At 41.2% G+C, this 23,852-nt stretch overlaps 1 protein-coding gene across 2 annotated transcripts in view; it reads left to right on the forward strand.

The window, feature by feature from the left end:
- Positions 1–7,380: 7,380 nt before the first annotated feature.
- Positions 7,381–23,852, forward strand: part of PDGFC (platelet derived growth factor C) — a 226,591-nt gene continuing 210,119 nt past the window's right edge. Inside the window, exons 1-2 of one of the 2 annotated variants that reach the window (XM_066573599.1) lie at positions 7,381–7,679; positions 7,836–8,507. In XM_066573599.1, the coding sequence (XP_066429696.1) occupies positions 8,384–8,507 (124 nt within the window). In that variant the 5' untranslated portion in view covers positions 7,381–7,679; positions 7,836–8,383. Of the gene's footprint in view, positions 8,508–23,852 lie in introns of both variants that reach the window. The other variant, XM_066573598.1, reaches the window with a different exon arrangement.

The raw sequence follows: 23,852 nt of genomic DNA on the forward strand, positions 1-23,852 counted from the left end.
GCGCTGAACGGCCTTCGTCCCACCTTGTGGGGTGCTTGGCCATCATATGTCTACGCATGGTGGTGGTGGTGAGGCTGTTGGTGTTGGCTCCCCGGCTGAGCTTTGCGCGACAAAGGTTGCACACCACTGTTCGTCGGTCGTCAGGCGTCTCTGTGAAAAACTGCCAGACCTTAGAGCACCTCGGCCTCTGCAGGGTGGCATGGCGCGAGGGGGCGCTTTGGGAAACAGTTGGTGGATTATTCGGTCTGGCCCTGCCTCTACCCCTGGCCACCGCACTGCCTCTTGCAACCTGCCCTGCTGATGCCCTTGACTCCCCCTCTGAAGACCTGTCCTCCTGAGTAAGCGTTGCACACCAGGTGGGGTCAGTCACCTCATCGTCCTGCTGCTCTTCCTCCGAATCCTCTGTGCGCTGCTCCCTCGGACTTACTGCCCTTACTACTACCTCACTGCAAGACAACTGTGTCTGATCGTCATCGTCCTCCTCACCCACAGAAAGTTGTTGAGACAGTTGGCGGAAGTCCCCAGCCTCTTCCCTCGGACCCCGGGAACTTTCGAATGGTTGGGCATCAGTGACGATAAACTCCTCTGGTGGGAGAGGAACCGCTGCTGCCCAATCTAAGCAGGGGCCCGAGAACAGTTCTTGGGAGTGTTCCCGCTCCTGAGCAGGTGTCATTGTAGTGGAGTGAGGAGGCTGGGAGGAAGGAGGAGCAGCAGACAGAGGATTCGGATTTGCAGCAGTGGACGGCGCAGAACTGCGTGTTGACGATAGGTTGCTCGAAGCACTTTCTGCCATCCAGGACAGGACCTGCTCACACTGCTCATTTTCTAATAACCGTCTCCCGCGTGGACCCATTAATTGGGCGATGAATGTGGGGACGCCAGAAACGTGCCTCTCTCCTAATCGCGCAGCAGTCGGCTGCGACACACCTGGATCAGGAGCTTGGCCTGTGCCCACACCCTGACTTGGCCCTCCGCGTCCTCGGCCGCGTCAACGTCCTCTAGGCCTACCCCTACCCCTCAGCATGCTGTATTACCAGTGATTTGATTTCACAGGCAGGAAATAAATTGGCGCAAGACTGCAGGCCAAATATAATTTTTTCCCTTTTTTGAAAACGAAAGGCCCCACTGCCTCTATTGAATGAATAATCTAAGTTTAATAACTGTGCTGTGTCCCTGCTAATGTGTCACAGAACTTGAGGGTAGCAGAGTTATTAACTCTGGCAGAGCAGGTATTTTTTTCCCAATTAAGGAAAGCAAATGGCGAAGCCAGCAGTAAACCGTAGCTGGGTGCGTCTGATTTTTAAACGTTGCACACGCAGCCGACACGTGTCCACCGCCCTTAGGACGGACAGAGGCAGGACAAATAGAATTATTTTCAGTTTTTTTCCACCAAAAGGCAGCACTGCGTATATTCAATGAACATGAGAAGTTTAATAACTGTGCTGTGGCCCTGCTAATGTGGCACAGAACGTGAGGGTAGCAGAGTTATTAACTCTGGCAGAGCAGGTATTTTTTTTCCCAATTAAGGAAAGCAAATGGCGAAGCCAGGAGTAAAACGTAGCTGGGTGCGTCTGATTTTTAAACGTTGCACATGCAGCCGACACGTGTCCACCGCCCTTAGGACGGACAGAGGCAGGACAAATACAATTATTTTCAGTTTTTTTCCACCAAAAGGCAGCACTGCGTATATTCAATGAACATGAGAAGTTTAATAACTGTGCTGTGGCCCTGCTAATGTGGCACAGAACGTGAGGGTAGCAGAGTTATTAACTCTGGCAGAGCAGGTATTTTTTTTCCCAATTAAGGAAAGCAAATGGCGAAGCCAGGAGTAAAACGTAGCTGGGTGCGTCTGATTTTTAAACGTTGCACATGCAGCCGACACGTGTCCACCGCCCTTAGGACGGACAGAGGCAGGACAAATACAATTATTTTCAGTTTTTTTCCACCAAAAGGCAGCACTGCGTATATTCAATGAATAATAACTGTGTTGTGGCCCTGCCTACACAATTCTTTCCCTGCAGTATCAATGGAGGGTGCAATGCTCTGCAGAGGCGATTTTGAGAAGAAAAAAAAAATGCAGCACAGCTAACAGCAGCCAGCACAGTACTGCACACAGTAAAAATTTGGCCCTAGAAAGGACCGTTGAGGTTCTTGAAGGCTACACTCACTCCTAACACTCTCCCTGCCTATGCAGCACTTCTGTCCCTAATGCCGGGTGCAACGCTCTGCAGAGGCGATTTTGAGAAAAAAAATAATTGCCACTGCTAACAGCAGCCAACACACAGCTATAAGTGGCCCTAATAAGGACCTTTGGGGGTCTTGAAGCCTACACTAACTACCAATTCTTTCCCTACAGCAGCTCCGGTACAAACAGCACTGTCCCTCATCTAACTCACACGGCATCTGAGGCGAGCCGCGGGAGGGGCCGACTTTTATATTCGGCGGACACCTGATCACCCCAGCCACTCACAGCAGGGGGGTGGTATAGGGCTGGAACAACACAGGGGGAAGTTGTAATGCCTTCCCTGTCTTTCAATTGGCCAGAAAAGCGCGCTAACGTCTCAGGGAAGGAAGTGAAAGTAACCCGAACACCGCATGGTGTTCGTTACGAATAACGAACATCCCGAACACCCTAATATTCGCACGAATATCAAGCTCGGACGAACACGTTCGCTCATCTCTATTAAAGATGAATGAACTTTTGAAAAGAAATTCCTAAAAACTCTAAACACTTAAACAAAGTACTAAACACTTTCTAAGAAACCTGAAATGGTGTCTCAGTCATTAGCACTGCAACCTTGTATTACTGGCGTCCTAGGTTCAAATGGCACCAAGGACAGCATCTGCATAGAGTTTAAAAAACTCTATGCAGATGTTGTCCTAAGTCAGATTTGAACCTAGGACTCCATCATTGCAAGGCAACAGTGCTAACTTCTGAGCCACCCCATTTTCCTTCTCCTGCAGAGGAGGAGAAGAAACACAAATATATAATACAAAAATAATATAGAAATTGCCTTCTGCCAGATTTAAACCCATGACTCCAGCACTGCAAGGCAACAGTGCTAATCGCTGGACCACTATGCTTCCTCTATCCTCTACTCTCTACTTTCTTTTTCCTACTTCTGAACAAGAAAATTAAAAAACACAGGGAGAACTTAAACACTCCATGCAGATGTTGTTCATGATCAGATTTGAACCTTGGACCCCTGACCACTAAGCCACCAAGCTTCTTTCTTCTTCATCCTCCGGCTTCTTCATCTGGAAGAGAAGAAGAAGAAAGATCTTCTCTTTATTCTCCTCTAGAAGAGGAAAAAGGAGCAAGAAGAAGAATGAGGAAGCAAGTAGAAAAAGCATGATAGCTGTTGCCTTGCCAGGTTGAAATCCTAGGTTCGAACCTGTAAACCTGTTTGGAGTTTATATGTTGTACTTGTGCTTCTTGTACTATTCCTCGGAAAAATATGTTAGTGGTGGCTCACAGGTTAGCACTTTTGCCTTGCAGTGCAGGAGTAGGTTTAAATCTGATTGAAGGCAATATCTGCAATGTGTGTGCATGTTCTCTTTGGGTTTCTTGTTCTACTTCTCAAGAGAAGGAAAAAGAAGTGTGGTGGCTCAGAGGTTAGTGCTGTTGCCTTGCAGCGTTGGAGTCATAGATTCAAATCTGACTGAGGTCAACATTTGTAATATGTTTCTATGCTCTTTTTGTGTTTCTTGTGTTTTTCCTCCTCCTTAAGAGAAGGAAAAAGAAGTGTGTTGGTTCAGAGGTTAGAAGTAGTGTCATCTCTCCTTAAGGAGAGCACTTAAAAAGTGTATGGGGACACCTAGGGGGTGAGTGGATATGAGGATGGTATAGTCTCTCCCCAAGGAGAGCACTCAGGAGGGGTGTGGTGACACCTAAAAGCTAAGTAAGGAGACTTACAAGGCAATGCTCCTCTGGGAAATTTATGCAAATCAGAAATATGGAAAAATTCCTCTACAGCGCCATCTATTGGATGGCAGCATTCCTTCAATTCAAAGTGACCTTATAAAAAAAGTCTACAATGATTGAGATTTTTAAACCATGCCTGAAGCCATGCATATACAGACGGATTCGGGGTGTTTGCAGTGCTGAGTCCTAGGGTCAAATCTGAGAGAACAAAATTTCCATGGAGTTTTGAACCGAGAACTCCAGCACTGCCAGGCAACAGTGGTAACTGCTGAGCCTCATCCATTAAACCACCAACATTATTAGTTTTATTTAAGGACTCTTAAAATAGTGTTCATTACTTGTTTTAGGGATTTTTATTAACTTCTGGTTTGGCAGAAATTAACCGCCTGAGGTTCGGGCTCTTGCCAAACCAAATTTTCTGTCAAGTTCAACACGAATTTTGGTTCTGCAGGTTTGGTCGTTCATCTCTGTACAAGATATTGGAAGTTGGTCATAGCCAGAATTAGGCCTCAGCCACATTCAGGGTCTATTCACACAGCTGATTTTCACACATGATATCTGACCGATAGAAATATGGCCACATATTGTGCGTGTAAGTGACCAATGGATTTAAATAATTTAATTCACATGAGCCATTTTTTTCTCGGACCAATAATCTCAGATGAAAAAAATTCTTATATGTCCTATTTCTGGGCAGTTTTGCTGTAAAAACAAAATTGCCCATTATTTTCAAATCCCATTCACTATAATGCACTCTGTCATGCTTCTGGTATTCCACCTAGCATCTTTTGGATAAAATAGAGCAGCATGCTGCTCTTTTCTGTGCGGCACTTTGTATCCTATTCGTACTGGAGGTCCCAAATGGAGTCTGCGATGCAGATGTGAACATACCTTTAGTCTATCCCTCTATGCTCTGAGGGGTGGCTTCAATTTGACCCATGGCTCATTGCTACAATTTGCCACATATTACAAATGGGGATCTTCAATCATTCTCCATTAATATTACACTTAGCTTTGCAATTACAGTGGTGCATCAACATACAACATTAATTGGGTTTGGGATGACCATTGTACTGTATGTTGCAAATATCTTATGTTGAAGTCCTAACTCTGCTAATTGGTTTCAAAGCACCTAAAATCTCAAACCAAAAAAATATGAAATGAAGATTAAAGGAAATGAATCAAATAACTAATAAACATAAGGCAAGTCCTTATATTGAAAAGTCAGCTGCTGGAAGATGTAAATCTATTTCTATGTTGATTGCAGAAGCTTCTTCAGGGTAACTTGCCAAGATGTGGTCTGCCACAATAACCTGGGGGATCACAGAAGGGAGAAAAAATCCTAATTAACTCAAATATTTCTTCACTGAATAGAATTCAAAAATAACTTTTATTGACTTTCATTAAAGCCAGAGCAATCTGGCAATTAGTGCCAGATAAAGATACAAAAGTAACATAGTTCGTAAGGCTGAATGAAGACAATGTCCATCTAGTCCAGCCTGTTTAGCCTCCTGTTTTGTTGATCCAGAGGAAGGCAAAAAAAACCAAAAGCAGAAGCCAATTAGCCCTTTTTGTGACGAGGAGGGAACGCAGGTATGGACTCATTCCTCCAATATTTCCTTAAAACAGAGATTCTTGACACCAAAAATGATGCTACACTTAGGAAAGCCCCCTTAAACAAAAGGCAGTCATCAGGAATGCTAAAATGGTGCAGATTTTGGTGTGCTCTTTGCTCCAAAAATACACAGTGTGACCGTGGCCTTTATCTAGTCTTCTATTTCATACAGTAGAAGAAGAATATGTCCCATAGTTATATTTGATATAGTAACACTTTGGAGCCTTTATCTTTTATTTCTATGTGTATTGTAAAGACTAGCAGGTCAGCTGACCTTATGTTTTTCCACTGCTCTAACACAATTTGACCACTAGGTGGCAAAATAATCCCCGTTCACAAGAAATGGTAATGTATTTTTAAACATGGTCCCGTTCAAATCCATTAGCCAGATAATTCAATGATACATTGAGGAAGCATGGAAGTGGGATTCATTTGGTGTCATACAATGATATAGCAACCAAATGCTACATTTTCTGGACTAATACCACAGTGCAAAATTATTGCAAACACAGAACCAGAAGTGGTTTTGCAGATAAAAATAAATGCGGTAATACGGTGGAGAATAATATGGCAATGATGACCCTGATACATTCAAAGTCACTGAGATCACTCAATCTTCCCATTGTAATGTGGATTCAGACTGAAGCTGATCCTCAGAAGACTCGCTCACTTGATCTTATGCTGCACTCCGGGTTCATGGGTGTAATTTACATATCGGTAAGCTCCAATCGTGAAAGGGCCGGTGTCCAATGAAGTGAAAGAGAGATCAGACAGACAGATCCCAGTCCAAAGACACATCTCATCATATATGGCCAGCTTAAAAGAAATCTTACCATGCATGGTCCATTTAAATCCACCTGTTTTCCAGACAAAGTAGAAGAATAGTATCTATAAAAGAGGTAACATTAATGACATGAATGAATGGTCATTTTTGATGGTTTCTTTTCATTTATTCATCACAAAATATTCATGATTCCTTTGAAAAACAACATTTTTTACTTTGCTTGCAGCTGCTTTACTACTTTTGTTGGATGTTCGGCGCAACAGAATCCCTTATTTGAACTGATACATGTGGTATAAAGCTTCATTTGAAGTGTCTTTGAAATTCAGCCATAACTTTATAGTTTGAGCCCATGAACAATACTTCAAAGCTGGATGCCTTGTTCAAAGGTCATGTTCATTATGAGCTATATATGCTGCATGCATGTCTTCTCGGCCAAGTTCACCTGTTTCATAGACCTTCTACAAATGAATGCAATGCACACAACAAAACCCATAGCAATCCAGTATTCCATATAGTGTGTTCATTTTTCATTTCTCCTAAAGCTATTTACAGTGAGACCTCGTTGAGACGACCACTCTAAATTACATTGAAAAGTGGTCTTCTAGGGGTGGTTCTACTCAAGAAAGATGTCCAGTGTATATATAATGTATGGTGGAACGGAAATTCTGCCACATGAAATCTGGCCTGGATAGGAGTGGTCTTCTCAAAGAGGCGGTCTTTTGGGGAGGTTTCACTGTATTTGCTTTATTTAATGTATTTTTAAAAAAATGAATGTGTTATTATTGATAATACATTGTTTCTAAATGTATCTTCTGTATTAAAGCTTACAGTAAATGTATACTCAGTATTTCTTTTTCATGAGTTCAAGTTTGCAACTTTTTGTGCTGTCTGAGACGGGATTCCCTGGCCTCCTTGCCTTTGTTCTAGCACCTGTTGAGTCGCCAGGTGGCAGTCTGCATTCACTGGAACTTCAGGAAAGTGAGAGGGAAAGGAGAGGGGGAAGGAAGAAGAAGAAGGAGAGGGAGTCAAGTACTTTCATCAGCTCTAAACTCTTTCCCATTTGTTGCAGCTAGGAGCAAACTTTAAACAGACACCCACACTAAGCTCTCAGACTCCCAGCTAAGGAATTGTTTCCTTTTCACTCCTGAGTTTTTCAGAGGCAGAGGAATCCCACCAGCAAAGCAAGCAAACCCCTGAGTGACCTGCAGCCCTGTTAAGCACTAGAGGATCACCCTGCTGACTGGAACCTGCTGCCAGGCGGAGAACTCACTGGCTCCATTACTTTCATGCTGTTGGGTCACTGCTCAGATCTGCGAAACAGTGTGAGGAAGTTTGGTGCCAAGCCAAAAAGTAAGGTAAATAATCAGCACAGCAGTAGAGCGCAGACTTTGATACTGCCTAAAAAAGGAACTGCCGGTGAGAAAAAAAATGGGAGGTGTATAGAGACACGTTCCTATCCCACAATGTCCTGAGGGGACACGTTTGCTGACTATCACATTGTTTTCCCACAGGGTGTCAAGCTACAGTTTCAAAATTTTGCAGCTCTGGATGAATGCTCTGACTTATAATGCTAATATCTTCAGTAGTCACTGATTATTGTTTGCTTATCCAAGGTGAACTGCTTCTTTCCGAAGGATTAGTCCCATTCTTGAAGCTCCATGTAACTTTTTTGCACATGTGAGGCTGACAGGTGTTCCTAAAGTATGTTTTTTTATCTATTTATTTTTTAGACTTTTTTTTTAATATTCTCTTTTTGTTTTTTTTGAACATCGCCGCTTGAAGGATCTAAAAAACGACAGCAGATCTTCGGGGAATTTGATTATTTTATCCCAAATTTTGATTTCCAAACTGGATACAGAAAAGAATAAGAGAATCCGAAAAGAGTTGGCTTTGCATGGGATTATGAAGGATCTACCCAGTGATCATCTGCCACCAATGTTACCCAAACAGGCTCAGTGCTCTCTGGTGAAGGGTGCAGTTATCATGCTCTGCTGAGACTGACTGTGAACTTGCAAATCTCAAGTGCTATTAGTATCTGTGCTCACCCCTATTCATCCAAATGATCCTCTTATTGTTACTTCTCAGAGTCCTCACGTGTACCCTGGACTTTCAGCTACATGGAGTACAAGCTGAATCCAATCTCAGCAGCAAATTTCACCTTGGAAGTGCTAAGGAGCAGAATGGTAAGACAACATTTGCTTTTTGTAACACTGTGATCATTTACAGTCACGAAGGGTCATTTGCCTCTCTTGGAGGCGCATTAACTATGGATAACTGATGTGGTATAGTCATACCGGCGCAAGGTTAGGCTTTAGAAGCGACCACAAAAAAGGAATGTAAAACATGGCACCAGGGTTAAAGGAGCAGAAAAATAAACCTGAGTCTTTTTTTTCATATATATTTATGCTTATGCCTGTAGACCTAGATCCGTTGTGGTTTTGAGCCGGTGAATGACTTCTATTCCTTTCTGTCCTGGAAACAAATTAATCCCACATAGGAAATGAGAATTACTTTCAACTTTCAAGTGTACCTGAAATGTTTAGAAAACCCTTAAATGAAAGATCCCAAGGGCTGGAGCTCGGTGAGGGTAAAGAAAGGATTCTTTCATGTAAAAGGGCAGCTTCAGGGTGTGTAATTTGCCTAGCCTCTGAACTCCATAGGACTTGCATTATTCAGAGTCGAAAAGTTTGATTTTTCGATTATAAAGTCATTTTTGTTTGAGTGTATTGAAAGAATAAATAAGTTTCTGCACACAGAATGGGAAGTATAAAAAAAAAGTGAAGTTGCTTGATGGAACTGAACATTAAAAAGCATGTGTATAAATAGTACTGGTCTATCTGCATGAATTGTGGTGCCTGCGGTAATACTTTGGCACTAAAACACTGGCCATGTGAATTTCCTCACGTTTATGTCAGCTGAAAATTGTAAATCAAGCTGACTTTTACATTCATTTCTTATTTGCAGCTATGAATGGCCTTTTCTGTTACTTTGTGTTTTCTTTTCCTTTCCTCTGGATGTAACTTTTTTTTTTTTCTTCCTTTCCTCCTTTGGTGCTGAGCGAATGACAGAATGGGTTAAACAGCAGTAGAGATAAAGAACAGGACACAACCCTTTATCACACGCACTAGAGTTGTGTGAGAGAGCTGATATTGTTTTTGCATGCTGCTTGCTAATGTGTTGACATATGGCACCTGCAGACTGCCAGAGAGCTTGATCAAAGAGCAGCCCAGAGATCAGTCTCTAATCAGACTCCACTGTGAAGGACCAAAGGAAACTGATCAAACGGCTGGGGATCCCTGCTATGTTGTGACGGGAACTCATCGAGATGACCTTTTGTCTATCCTTTCTGGGGTCGAAAATTAATGCACTTACTTTTAAGAAGTCGAATCTATTGAAAAATGTTTTCTGTTTTGTAACCCAAGAACAGACAACTAGTAGTTGTCTAGTTGTTGTTTTGGACCTGCAAGTTCTCGCATGTCTTCCGAGTTAAAGGGCAGGGCAAATTATATTCTAAGATGCTGCGTTTTGGTGCCAAAAATAGTTCTGGTGCAGTGAGTGTTTTTGTGTGCTCTATGTTTTTTTACATGTCTAGACTGCGTAGAGGATGTCTAGGCTCGGGAGACGACAATGTTTAATATTCTACACTTAAAGCATTCAATGGAAAAATTAGATGAATACCAGATAGAAGAGAAAAACATAGTTTTCTGTGTAGTTGGGATTTAGTTTTTATTATATTTTTGATTCTCTGTTTTGTTCTTTACGAGCAAAATTCATTAAAATGAGCCTCATTGATGCACAGGCTTATGCAGATAACTTCAGGTAAGTATTTTAGTACCCAAGATCAAGTCTCAGGGAATATTGCTACATGGCCCATGTTGATTGAAAGTATATAATAAAGTCTGAGTTATGAAGTTCATGTTTCAATCAACTTTCTTCATACAAATAGCTCCTTAGTGATACATACAGAGAATGCAGGGGACGATAAGAAGAAATATTTTAATTGAAGTTGGTTAAAGAGATCGGAACAGTGGCATCCGCTCTGTATGCCTATGTGGCAATGACAGTGGGTGCCCAACCAGCTGATTGGCTGGGGCCCTGAGCAGCAGACCCCAGCCAATCAACTATTGTTAGGAAAGCCCTTTAATTTGAAGTTTGGGATTTGAGACCATACCAACTAATGACTCTATCAGTGTCCATGTGACTGAATTTAATCCAATTGTCAAGATAAGCCTATTTGTCAGTTCTTCAGATAGTTGGCCATGAACTAGTCCATCAGTTGACAGTTCACAAAGGTCTACCTAGAAGAATTTTTCCCAACATGCAATGCATGAACTTGTATGTGTCTGTGAAATGGTTAGTAGCTGGTGATAAGGCATTTCTATCAGCAGAATACATTACACTGCTATAGTTTGTAATAAAGAAGGCTCTTTGTTTTTTTTTTTAATACTAAATGTTGTCTTTGGCTGTAGTTGTCATTTATGTAAGTAATCTTATGTTGTGCTAAGACTTATCTTCTCTGATTGGACTGTGTAAAATAAATATATGACATGGATTTCTTAATAGAAATATGTGGCTTTTTTGCTATAATTATGCCCTCTACATAATCAAACTTTTACCAGCAGTGATCACTTGTGTTGGTCGACAAGGCGTTTATTTGTAACTGATTTATTCACGTTTTTTGCCTTTTTTCTGTTCATTAGGGCTCAGTCACATGGGCGCCAATGCGGCCGTGTTTCAGGAAGGGAAGACGGCAGTGCAGATGAATCTCCGCACCTGCCGGAAAAAGAACATATGGCTGGCAATGGAGCTGGTCATGTGAAGATTTGTCCCGTCCTGAAACACAGGTGGATCGGTGCCCGTGTGAATGAGCCCTTAGTGAGCATCATAGTTACTAACTTGTGAGCCAACTTGATAGATATGCCACACAAAACAGTTCTATTCCACATTTTTAGGTGGCTTTGCACAGCATTTTTTTGAATCTGATGGATAATAATTTGTTCGCTTATTGTTTGTTGTTCGGTTTCTGTACTGATAAAAGCTGAATAATGATCAGCCCATGATCATGATCGGCCCATGTAAACAGGCAGTCATTCATCTATGAACGACTGCCTGCCTACTGTGAATGGAGGCAGGTGGAAGAGATCTCCAGCCCGCTTTGCCTCCATTTACTGAATGATTATCCCTCCTGTGTAAAAGCACAGGTCGATTATTATCACTGGCATGACTGTCAGGCACATCTACGTCCAACAATGATCCAGTGTAAAATGTCCCTAAATCTTTCAGAATTCTCATTCTTTATTAATCCTCTTCTAGCCTTGGGTCAAAAAAATGCATCAAAAATTACAAGTGCGTTTTCCAAAAAATGCTGTGCGTGAAGCCCCTTGAACACACCATCACTGATCTGGATTAACATTTGTGCCTTCCCTTGTCTGTTATTGTATAATTTTACGAGACCCAACAATTTAGACCACCCTTTTTTCAGGTTTAATCTCTCAAATCCAGGGCACAGAGATAGTATGATGTACTCCTTAATTTGGGGATCCCAATGAGGAGAGATGAGGCCCATTACCTTAACATGAGCTGCTAGGGTGTTTCCAAGCTAATGGTAAGATTTCTCAAAACTTTGTTCAAGCGTCAGAGTCATTATCAACTAATCAGATTTATTCTTTTGTCCTTCAAAGGCCCCAAGAAAAATGAGAACTAGAAAACTAGAATTAATAGTTGATCTCCCACACTGTCTATTATTTTAGCTTTAAATTACAACTGCTTATATAGTACAGTCGTATAACTTGAAAATAATGGTTTTACCAATGATTGACCATGCAGGCTGAAGTCCAATAGTTGTCTAAATGAGTAGGTGGGTAAGCAGTGAGGACTGAGAACAATTGAAATGAGTTCTGATTTGAATTCTTTCTGATGTCAGTTCCGAAACATATGTGGTACCACTCAGGTGGATAACTATAGCCGCTGCAGGGACTGAAGTTGCATCTAGTGGCTAAGAGGGCCCAATAGCGATTCTGCCATGTAAGAGACACTAGTACTATAAACTTCTTGTGATGTTTATGAGAAGGGGTTTCCAGATTTTTCATCAGGCCTATGGCTATTCAATTTATATAACCTTATAGAGGTTAGAATTATTCATTTAAAAAGGGGTTATTCAGCCCCCCCAATTTTTTTTTACTTTTGCTCACATTGGTGGAGAAACACAAACAAGTCAAATTCACCTCACCTGATCCCCCGCTGCTCCCATTTCATAGTAACATAGTATGTTAAGCTGAATGAACACATGTCCATCTAGTTTAGCCTGTTTTAACATCCCTCTTGTTGGTCCAGAGGATGGCAAAAAAAGTAAAAAAAACAAGAGCCAATTAGCTCCTATGGAGAAAAAAATTCATTCCTGACTCCATAATGGCAGCCAGACTAATCCCTGGATCAACATTTGAGATAAACAACCGTGCTGGTCACCTAATTCTATATCCTGTAATATTGTGGCTCTCTAAAAGACATCTAGTCCCCTCTTAAACTCTTCTATCGATTTTGCCATCACCACGTCCTCAGGCAGAGCGTTCCACAGTCTCACTGCTCTTACAGTAAAGAACCTCCTTCTATGTTGGTGATGCAACCTGCTTTCTTCTAGATGTAGAGGATGCCCTCTTGATACTGTTACAGTTCTGGGTATACACAGATCATCAGAGAGGCCCTTATGCTTGGTCCACTGTTGACCTCCACTTCCTGCTGCAGCAGCGATGAAGTTGGGACACGGAATTGCTGCAGTTAATCAATGGGCAAAGTGAACCAGTGATTGGCTGCTGTGGTCATATGTCCTTGGTGTTTGTAATATCATTGCTGCACCAGGAAACGTAGTGCAGTGATGGTCCACAAACATATAGAACAGGAACTTTTAGGACCAGGTGACGTGATTATGACTTTGAATGTTTTTACACCACTCTGAGCTAGTGGCAAATAATTTTGGGGAGCTGGACGACCCCGTTAACTAGGGAGAGTGGAAGGTTTCTACTGCTCCACTAGGGATGAAACATCGATAAAAGCATCGGTAGAGATTTTTTTAGCCATTGCCTTCATTGTTAGTTTGTATAAACTATTTCTTCCATATGTTCTCCAGTGTGCTGAACAGTAATAACTAGTTGCTTTAGTTGTGACCTAATTCTACAGCAGGCCTACACAACAACAAAACACTATTAAGGGAAATGTTGTGCGTAATGTTTGCCTGTCTTACTTTTACAAGTTAGAATTATTGTCTACATTATATACAAGTTAGCTTAAACAAAAAACATATGTCCATCAAGTTCAACCAGAAAAAAGGAACCTTAGTAAATCCTGCTTAACACAAAGGAAGTCGAGAAAAAAAAAAACTCATAAAATATGGTCCAATTTACTCTAATAAGGAAAACATGTCTATCCACCCCCTACACTGGATTTATCCGACATTGGGGCTGAATTCATGAGACATGACTGTTTTTTCTAGAAAACCATATTTTTCTGGTAGCTCAAAAGCATTTTCGCCATAAATTCGATGAAGGTGAGTTATATGACAACAGTCTACCTGTATAACCCCGTACTACCATTGATCCTCATAGCAACTGCTGATATAGCTCATCCACAAAATGTTCTATGAATACCATCCACTAGGATGGACCTCTGAGAAATTCAGGAAAATGTTGTTCACACCACAGTATACAGAAGATAAGTTAGCATTTGAGGCGAGTATTGATCTTTCTCCAATGGCCCTTTTATACGGACGACAGTTTGGTATACGACTACATGAGCGCTGATGTCACCGCTAAGGTCGTTAGCACTCGTGCAGAGCGTTTACACTGACAGACTCCACCACTGAATCGTGGGCTTCTCGCTCAGCGCTTCACCTTCTATCCAGTTGAATGAATTTTGAGTGATAATCGTACCATGTAAATTGCCCATAACAATGCTGGTAAATCCAACTATTTATGTGAGTAAAGGTACAGTTACACGAGGCAACCATTGGATGAATAATGATTCAAACAAGTGGATGCAAACAACAGTTGTCCTATGTAAGCACAGCCATGAACCGGGTGACAAGCGATAATTTGCTCATCGTTTAGTTTCAGCTCACTTAAAAAGTAGTCGTTGGCTGATAAAAAGTCACCCGTTGTTAAGGTCATTTAGATTTTAACAACTTGCAAACAAAACTGCCAGGAGAATTTTCTCTCTCTCTGCCTCTCGACTTTTCTGGGCAACTAAGGAGATAATAGTTGCTTAGTAGAGATGAGCGTGCACCCAAATGCTCGGGTCCGCGTTATTCGAGTCGAGCTTTTCGTAAGATTCGAGAGCTCTACTCGGGTAACAAACCCCATTGGCTACAATGGGTGACTCGAGCATTTTTGTACGTGGGACGTTCTCTCTCACTCTCTTTCTCTCTCTCTCGGCAGAGTATGTTCGCTCAACTCTGTTGCTTAGTGTAAAGGTACCCGTCAATGAATAAAATACACACCTGATTATCGAAAGCACACAAAAGACAGATAAAACCGCATATGGCAGAACTATCACATGTAGAAAAGCAAATTATTTTAAGAAAATCCTACAACTCTCAGCCCCAACTGAGCTCCTATGCACCATTATGCTAGGGGCAAATGGTAATGAAAGCTGAGTTCTGATTGGTTGTTATGGACAACAAAAACAGTTTTTATTTTAGACACTTTTGATAAATGAGGCCCATTATTTGCAGTTTAGCATATAGGACCTTGGAGATTTAACCTGATACCATAAAATACAGAACATTTGGAAAAGTATGCACACATGTATGGATTAAGGGTAATTTATAAAGGAATGTTTTTCCAGATGGAATATTTTCACTGTTACACTGCCCTGCTTGTGTGTATGGATGCAGATGCGCCAATATTTCCAGTTAGGAAGAGGAAGCAAATCGTTTCCAAGAAAATTGACAACGAATAGGCAAAGTGAGATATGCAATATCAGTCAAAACTGTATAAGGCCGTATGCAGTTAGCTAAGGCTCCACTCAACTAGTTTTATGGGCTGATGGATACATTTGGATAATAAGAAAACCATTTAAAGGGTTTTACAACACTCAGAAAAAAGTGTGGGCAATCTGCCACAAAGACCGGGATCGTCGAACAGTGTGTTGTCTTCCTGGCGGTCGAGTTTGAGACATCGCAGATCAGATTGACAGATTACTGGGAGGGGCTGGTGAGGATCCAGCGGTCATGGTGCACATAGGCACCAATCAACAATGGAGGGCCCTCAAAAAGTATTTCAGGGACCTAGGATCCAAGCTTAGGGCAAGAACCTCCAAGGTGGTTTTCTCGGAAATACTACCTACACCACAAGCCACACTAGAAAGGCAGCAGGATCTTAGGGAGGTAAACAAGTGGCTCCAGAGTTGGTGTAAGAAGGAGGGGTTTGGGTTCCTAGAGAATTGGTCTGACTTTGCTGTCAGCTACAGGCTCTATCGTAGGGATGGGCTGCATCTCAATGGGGAGGGTGCAGCTGTTGCACTTACTTGTTCTTTCAAATGTTGGAAAACCCCTTTAATATATTATTTTATTGTAATGTATGGTCTTGACCCAAAAGGGGAGAATTAGTTCAAAATAAGAGTTAATGGAACAGGCCACAATTTCATTTTTTGTTGGATCCCACATGCATTAAAAAGGAAAAATGTTCTTATGACTCAGTATGAAATGCCATGTTACAGCTCTGCAAAACTACGAGCTTGTATACAGCTGTAATACAGCAATGTGAATAGGTTTGACAGGTAAACATCTGGATATTTGCATGCCTCAACTATATGGCAACACATGCAGTGTGAATATGCCTTCAGTCTGCCCAAAGTCTTCTAATGCTCCTGAGATATAGTCTTCTGTGCATCACTGCCTTTTGCTATGCATTCATGCTCACTTACCATTAGTAACAGTTTGCTAATAGGTAGCATTATTGCTGGTGGTTATAATTAAATTCCATTATTTAGGCTGTTTAGTCACAATGTTCATGGGCAAATCTACGCTGAAGATCAAGGATTTTAACATTAAGTGGCAACAGTATAATTGCCACATAATGTATTTATTTGCATAATGTCAGCAATTATCTGGATGTGGATGACAAATGTAAGGAGAAGCCACACAAACCAATTACATTGTTAGATTTTCAAATGCAGTTTAAATAATTGAAAGCAAACATATGATCGTTGATATGGAGTCTGACATTCAATATATTGCATGCACCGACTGAACAACGGATAATCTGTTAATTTATTGTTCGTCATTCAGTTTCTGCACATTTAAAAACTAAATCATCGGCCTGTGTAAAAAGGTAGTCGCTCATCTATGAATGACTGCCTGTTTACTGTGAATGGAGGAGAGTGGTCTGGAATGATGCTTGCAAGAAAAATTACTATGGAATTAAAGCAGCAACGAGAAACTTTAATATAGTTTCAGCAAATAAAGATATTTTTGTTTTATAGATCTATCTATCTATCTCATATCTATCTATGTATGCATATCTACCTCACCTCTATGTACATAGACTGAGGAGAATCTAACTGACCCCTGTGTGTATATACTGAGGAGAATCTACCTCACCTCTATGTGTATATACTGAGGGGAATCTAACTGACCCCTGTGTGTATATACTGAGGGGAATCTAACTGACCCCTGTGTGTATATACTGAGGAGAATCTAACTGACCTCTGTGTGTATATACTGAGGAGAATCTAACTGACCCCTGTGTGTATATACTGAGGAGAACCTACCTCACCTCTATGGGTATATACTGAGGAGAATCTACCTCACCTCTACGTGTATTTACTGAGGAGAACCTACCTCACCTCTATGGGTATATACTGAGGAGAATCTACCTCACCTCTATGTGCATATACGGAGGATAATCTAATTGACCTCTGTGTGTACATACTAAGAAGAATCTATCTCACCTCTGTGTGTATGTACTCAGGAGAATCTATCTTACATCTATGTGTATATATTGAGGATAACCTACCTAACGTCTATGGGTATATACTGAGGAGAATCTACCTCACCTCTATGTGTATATACTGAGGAGAATCTATCTCACCTCTATGTGTATATACTGAGGAGTACCTACCTCACCTCTATGGGTACATACTAAGGAGAATCTACCTCACCTCTGTGTGTATATGCTGAAGAGAATCTACCTCACCTCTATGTGTATATACCAAGGAGAATCTAACTGACCACTGTGTGTATATACTGAGAAGAATATAACTGACCTCTATGTATATATCCTGAGGAGAATCTAACTGGCATCTGTGTGCATATACTGAGGAGAATCTACCTCACCTCCATGTGTATATACTGAGAACAATATATCTGAACTCTGTGCATATACTGAGGAGAATCTGACTGACCTCTGTGTGTATATACTGAAAGGCTGTAAAGTACATAAGGAAGCGGCCATGGACTGCAGGGATAGAGCATACCTTTAAGGCTAAGAAGGGGCTACAATCTCCAATCTGGGGTAAATTTTAATAAAATGGGTGAATACCTTTAGGCTGGCTGTTTACGGGTGATGCAGTATCCCGCGGTGAAGCTCCGCCATGGGAGCCGCCGCCCAATCTCCGCCGCTCAGCCCTATCTAATAGATAGGCTGACCACGGAGAATCGGGACAATTCGCGGGCGGAGAATCGATTTACCGCTGGCGAATACATTGCCGTGAACAGAGGGCCTTAAGGGTAAAAAGTGAGGAGAGTGGGAGGGGTGGCACATTCTGCAGAGGGACATCAGTACATGCAGTCTGAGGAGAATCTAACTCTCCTCTATGTGTATACATATCTTATTCCTCGGTTCCTCTGAAGTAACCACGAGTTCATGAAATTTTCTGTGCAAACAACAGGAAACAACTGGACCAAATTTACTTGGTTGAAGCCGGGTATATCAGCTAATGTGTGTGTGTATATATATATATATATATATATATTTACAAAAAAAAACATATTTGCTGAAACTATATTAAAGTTGCTCATTGCTGCTTTAATTTAAAAAGAAATGGCCTCTCAAATATCTTTACAGATGCCCCAAAGTATCCGTTATTTTCTCTCTGTGTAAAAGCCTTAGCTCCAACATACTTGATAGCTCAATTTATCCTGATATTTATGTGCTTATCTGTAAACTATAACGATTTCAAAAAAAGGTTAAAAGGAAAAAAATAAGGATTGTCATGATCATGGTTATTCATACACTTGATAACATTGCCTTGCTACGTGGCATCATTCAGGTTTCCATGGATTATACATATTTTAGACCATCATTCTGTCAGTGTACATACACATGAATGAAGAGCAATTTAGTATAACTGCTGTTATGCAAGAATAATATGTCCTCAGGCATTTTATAGCATCTCGTAAATACGCCCTTCCCTATTCATTTCCACACCCATATTGGATTTCTTGCCTTTACCTTTGAGTTGTTTGCAATTCATGCTTTTGGAGTACGTTTCTATATTCAGTGCTTGGTGTTGTATGCCTACTTGGAGTAGTTGAAAGACTGAATGTGTAGATATATATAATAGCTAGGCAAAAATGTTTTCATTGAAGTGGCATATCATCAAGGCAACCATTTTTCAGGATTAAAGGAGTTGTCTCATCAAAGACAACCCTTTTCGAAATGTAGCCCCGGGGCGAGCAGCTGATCACCCTGCATCCTGGTTCCCATAACCCCCGGCAAAGAGCTGATTTTACCAAGAGAAACCACAGCCAGCTAGGCATTTTGCTGCAGGAGAAATGTAGTATTATAGGTCATCCACTCAGATGAATGACTGTCCTGTAATACAAGGAGGGCTTAAAGTCTGCCTGACCAGATTCTAAGTCATAGGGGGTGGGTATTACATGCAAACCATTCAAAAGATTAGTCAACCATCTAATGCATGGATGGGGTGGGTCTGCTAGAGTGAAGACACGCATAATAGCTATGCAAAACGTTTTAATTAAAGTGGCGTCTCATCAAGACAATCATTTTCAAAATGTGGCTCCTGAAGCAAATAGCTCTTCACCCTACATTCATTTTCTTATACACCCAGCAAGCAGCTGATTTTGACAAGAGAAACCATGGCCAGCCCGGCATTTGCAAAGGAAATGTAGTATTACATGTCAGCTATTCGGTTGAATGGCTTTCCTGTAATACAGGGCAGCTCTACGTCCATCTAAATGGCTTCTATGAAAAAAGTTGATTACTGTGGTAGCCAGTAGAGTAAAATGTGATTGTTCCCAGCAAGAGAACCCAAGTAAACCTGTAGATATGATACCTTTTAATGGCTAAGAAAAATCCATGATGTTATAGCGAGCTTTCGAACCTCTCAGGGTTTTTCCTCAGGCAAAATGAAATAGATCCGAAGAGGCATGTATATATATATATATATATATATATATATATATATACAGAGAGAGAGAGAGAGACTGAGAGAGAGAAAGGAAGACTGAGAGAGAGAGAGAAAGACTGAGAGAGAGAGAGAAAGACTGAGAGAGAGAGAGAAAGACTGAGAGAGAGAGAGAAAGACTGAGAGAGAGAAAGACTGAGAGAGAGAGAGAGAGAGAAAGACTGAGAGAGAGAGAAAGACTGAGAGAGAGAAAGAGAAAGACTGAGAGAGAGAGAGAGAGAGAGAGAGAGAGAGAGAAAGACTGAGAGAGAGAGAGAGACTTGCATGGAGGATTCCATTCTAACTTTCATAAGCCCTAATAGGGTATATGAACAGGGGTTGTTAATTAGCGGATTGGCACAGTTCTGACTTTAGGTGGAAACGTATTACATGCAAGCCATTTAAATGAAGTAAAACATGGATGGAGCAAGTCCACTAGAGTGAGAACTGTTCCTTGTTAGTAGCTATCGCTCTGGTTAATAGGTGGTGGTCCTGCACAGCAGGTATCTCCTCTCTATGAGATTCTTAACCCCTTTAAAGGGAACCTGTCATCATCTATGAGCTCCATTAACTACATTAGATTATGGGCTGAAAGGGTAGAGAACAGGCAGTCTGGGAAGCTGTGTTTCATACTCCCTGGCTGCCTTGTTTCTGGCTGTGTTCCTATGAAGTTGGCGCATGCACACCATGTAACTCTTCACACAGCTCTGTACATGCACTCTCCTATAGAGATGAATGGGAGAGCACACTCACACAGTGTGCATGCCAGCTTTGCGGAGACCCAGGGCAGGAACAGGGCACCCAGTGAGTATAAATAAAACACAGCTCCCTGGACTGCCTGTTCTTTCACCTTTGAGCCCTATAACGTAGTTTATGGCATCTAAAGGTGATGACAGGTTCCCTTTAAATACTGCCCCGTTTGCTACATTTACACCGTATGAATGTTATAGCTGTACTTGTTTAGCAGTATCAACTGAAGCAATACTGTAGGTCTGAATAGCAGAAACCATATGTTGGCTTTGACCTCTAAGCTGCAAAAGTCACTCCTTTTAGTCACCACTTCAGAGACTAATGGGACTCTATTTTTTCTTGGTCTTTAAATCAACAATACTGTTTTCAATTTAAAGCTGAAAAGGCAAACTAAACTGTTTCAGGCATATGCACTGCTTTAGGGTGGAAAGCATGTTATTAAAGAGAAATCCTTGCAGCGAAAGACATGGGAATGAACTTGGCCTGAAAACAGTTTATAGGAAAAAGTCACATTCAATTTATGTAAGACTTTGATAATTGATCATGACTTCAATGCTAATAGATATTTACTCTTTCTGCAGAATCATTAATGAGTTAAGTATGATGGTAAGAGACTTTAAAACCTGAAATAAGATCTACGAGACTAATCCTAACAATATCACAACCTACGATTAATCATGGATCTATTCATCTGGAACTTTACAAAATATCTTTAGAATGATTTCTCTAATGGCCATTTAGCCGACTGCACAGCCAGATTTGTCTACGCGTATTTACGGCACGCGGTGATGTTTCGAGTGAGTGTAGTTAACCACCTCTATATGGTTCGTATACTCTTGTGAGACCGCCATTGTAGATTTCATCAGAAGTAATGCAACATGTCAGAATGGTAAACACCTGAGAACTTCGCTGCCTTTACAAGTAACAGGATAAAACAATCGGCCCAAAGTCCTCAGTCTAATACGTTGTATGTCTCAAACGCAGGTGTCTAACCATCAAGTAACCTCTGGGCTTCTTTAAGTGAAGTTCTCGGCACAACCACTTAAGCTGTAGCTATCACAGAAAAAAATGACACAAGATAGACTTATTACAGAGCGCTCTTTGTAGACATGTAATTGAATGATAGTCTATTGACAGTAATGATCCTTCTTGGGAAATCCCACCAGGATCGGTAGAGAGTAGCCCTTTACCTTTATTTTAATGCTTCCATGCTCCGGGGACACTTGATAGCTGACTAGACAAGGTTTTATATGTGTCAAATATGGACATCACATGACTCATAGAATTTCTCACTTTCTTCACTAAATCACTGGAATGTAAATGCCTGTTTAACCCTTTAACCTTGTAGAAGGGCAAAAAAATTAAAAAAAAACATTTTCAAGCCAGAAGAGTTTTATTAATGTTGTCAGGCTAAACTCTACATGTTGTGTATATGATTTATAATATTAAACATTTAGTGTGCTTGTTGTGGCTCCATATTTTGTTGACTTCGCAAATAAGTCAGTTTCAGCTGATTTAAGGGGGCGGAAAACTAGGTATTTGCCTCATTTTGTAGGGGGCATACTAATACCGGAACACTAAAAGCAAACTAAAACAACCCATTATTATTCAGTGATGTTAGGTCAAATTACTTGTGAATTAAAGGGGCAGTAGCTTTTCAGACAATATATGCTCATATAATAGCCTATGTGTCTCATCAAACTTCTAATATACTTACCTGAAAATTATTGTTGTTTTACCACTGCAAATCAAAGCTGAAGTGGCTGCCACTAGGTATTTCACTTCTGTTCTCTCTGCGATCCACTGCCTGTTGTTGGGTATTGAGCTACTGCAATAATTGGGACATTTTCTTAGCTGTGGGGGGGGGGCACTATCGTCACAGGCAGCTCCTATGCACTCACAGGTTAATAGATCTGCAGACACTGTGTAAACAATCACCACAATCTCTGCCCTACTGGCTCTTACAGCATGTGTACAGATTACTTTGGCTTTACTAACCATTTAGCCAGAATGTCTCTGAATGTCCAACTCCTACAATTGTCCTAGACAATAGAGTGGTGCGCATTCAGGTACTGCCTCCCTGTTGATTGGACCAGAGATGGAGCAATGCAGCATGGAAAGTGAAGGAAAGGAAGTATAAGACAGTGAACTATTGGCAGAATAGTAGGCTTGCAATACTCCCCCAACCTGAAGGTGGATTGCAAACATCAGGGCTGCCGAAAAATGGGGAAGCCTATCTGCAAATCAGAACTTAAAAAACATGAAGCAGGGCGCAGACAGCAGCAAATTAGTGTATGAGAAGGACCTGAGGTATTTTAAAAAACTTGTTGAAAATCCAGATACTCTTTAAATTGTTGTATTACTGTCCTGCATGCTGGACTTATGTGACACTATTATGTGGGTTGTTTAAGAAAGTATTATTTGGCTACTGCATGTAATGTGAGCACAATATGGTGGTTTTATGTAATCTTTATGTGGCAGTATCTTCTTGGGGCAACATGGTGGTGGTATTATGTGGGATGGAAATATGAGGAAGAATGGCAACAGAATGTGCTTACCTTGTTTTTCAGAATCCTTTTTTCTATTAAACCGACCCTCCTTATTACTTCTTGACCTTTAACCATTATACATGTCATTGTTTAATAATGTCAATATATGTTATTTGCTTCTTGTATTATTATTGACAAGGATTCAAGAACTGTAAATCAATATTGTAGCCAAAATATCAAATACTATCTGGAAGTAAAAACCCTTACATTGTATGTTAGGATTAGAGATGAGTGAGCATACTCGATAAGGCAAACTACTCGAGCGAGTAGTGCCTTATGCGAGTACCTGCCCGCTCGTCTCTAAAGATTCGGCTGCCGGCAGGGGGCGGGGAGTGGCGGGGGAGAGCGGGGAGGAACGGAGGGGAGATCTCTCTCTCCCTCTCCCCCCCCCGCTCCACCCTGCTCACTGCCGCAACTCACCTCTCACCGGCAGCCAAATCTTTAGAGACGAGCGGGCAGGTACTCGAATAAGGCACTACTCGCTCGAGCAGTTTGCCTTATCGAGTATGCTTGCTCATCTCTAGTTAGGATATAAGATGATTCATATACAGATTTTTCGTAATATTTTTCAACTTCCCAGTATACATAGCATGAAGGGAGACAGACAGTGAAATTAATGGCCATTCCTATGCACTTGTTTCACAAAGCTCAACCTTTACCTAATTAATAGGTTAAAAGAAAAGGCCAATGAGCATGGCGCACTATCATTAGGAAGAAGACTCAGGGGGCTCATATAAATGTAATGTGCGCACACAGAGGGAGGTATGGGTGACATGCCTCTATATAGTCACTGGCAAAACAGAGACAAGAACAATATAAATGCTTAATCAA

This window comes from Eleutherodactylus coqui, chromosome 7 (assembly GCF_035609145.1).
Source record: "Eleutherodactylus coqui strain aEleCoq1 chromosome 7, aEleCoq1.hap1, whole genome shotgun sequence".
NCBI lineage: Eukaryota > Metazoa > Chordata > Amphibia > Anura > Eleutherodactylidae > Eleutherodactylus > Eleutherodactylus coqui.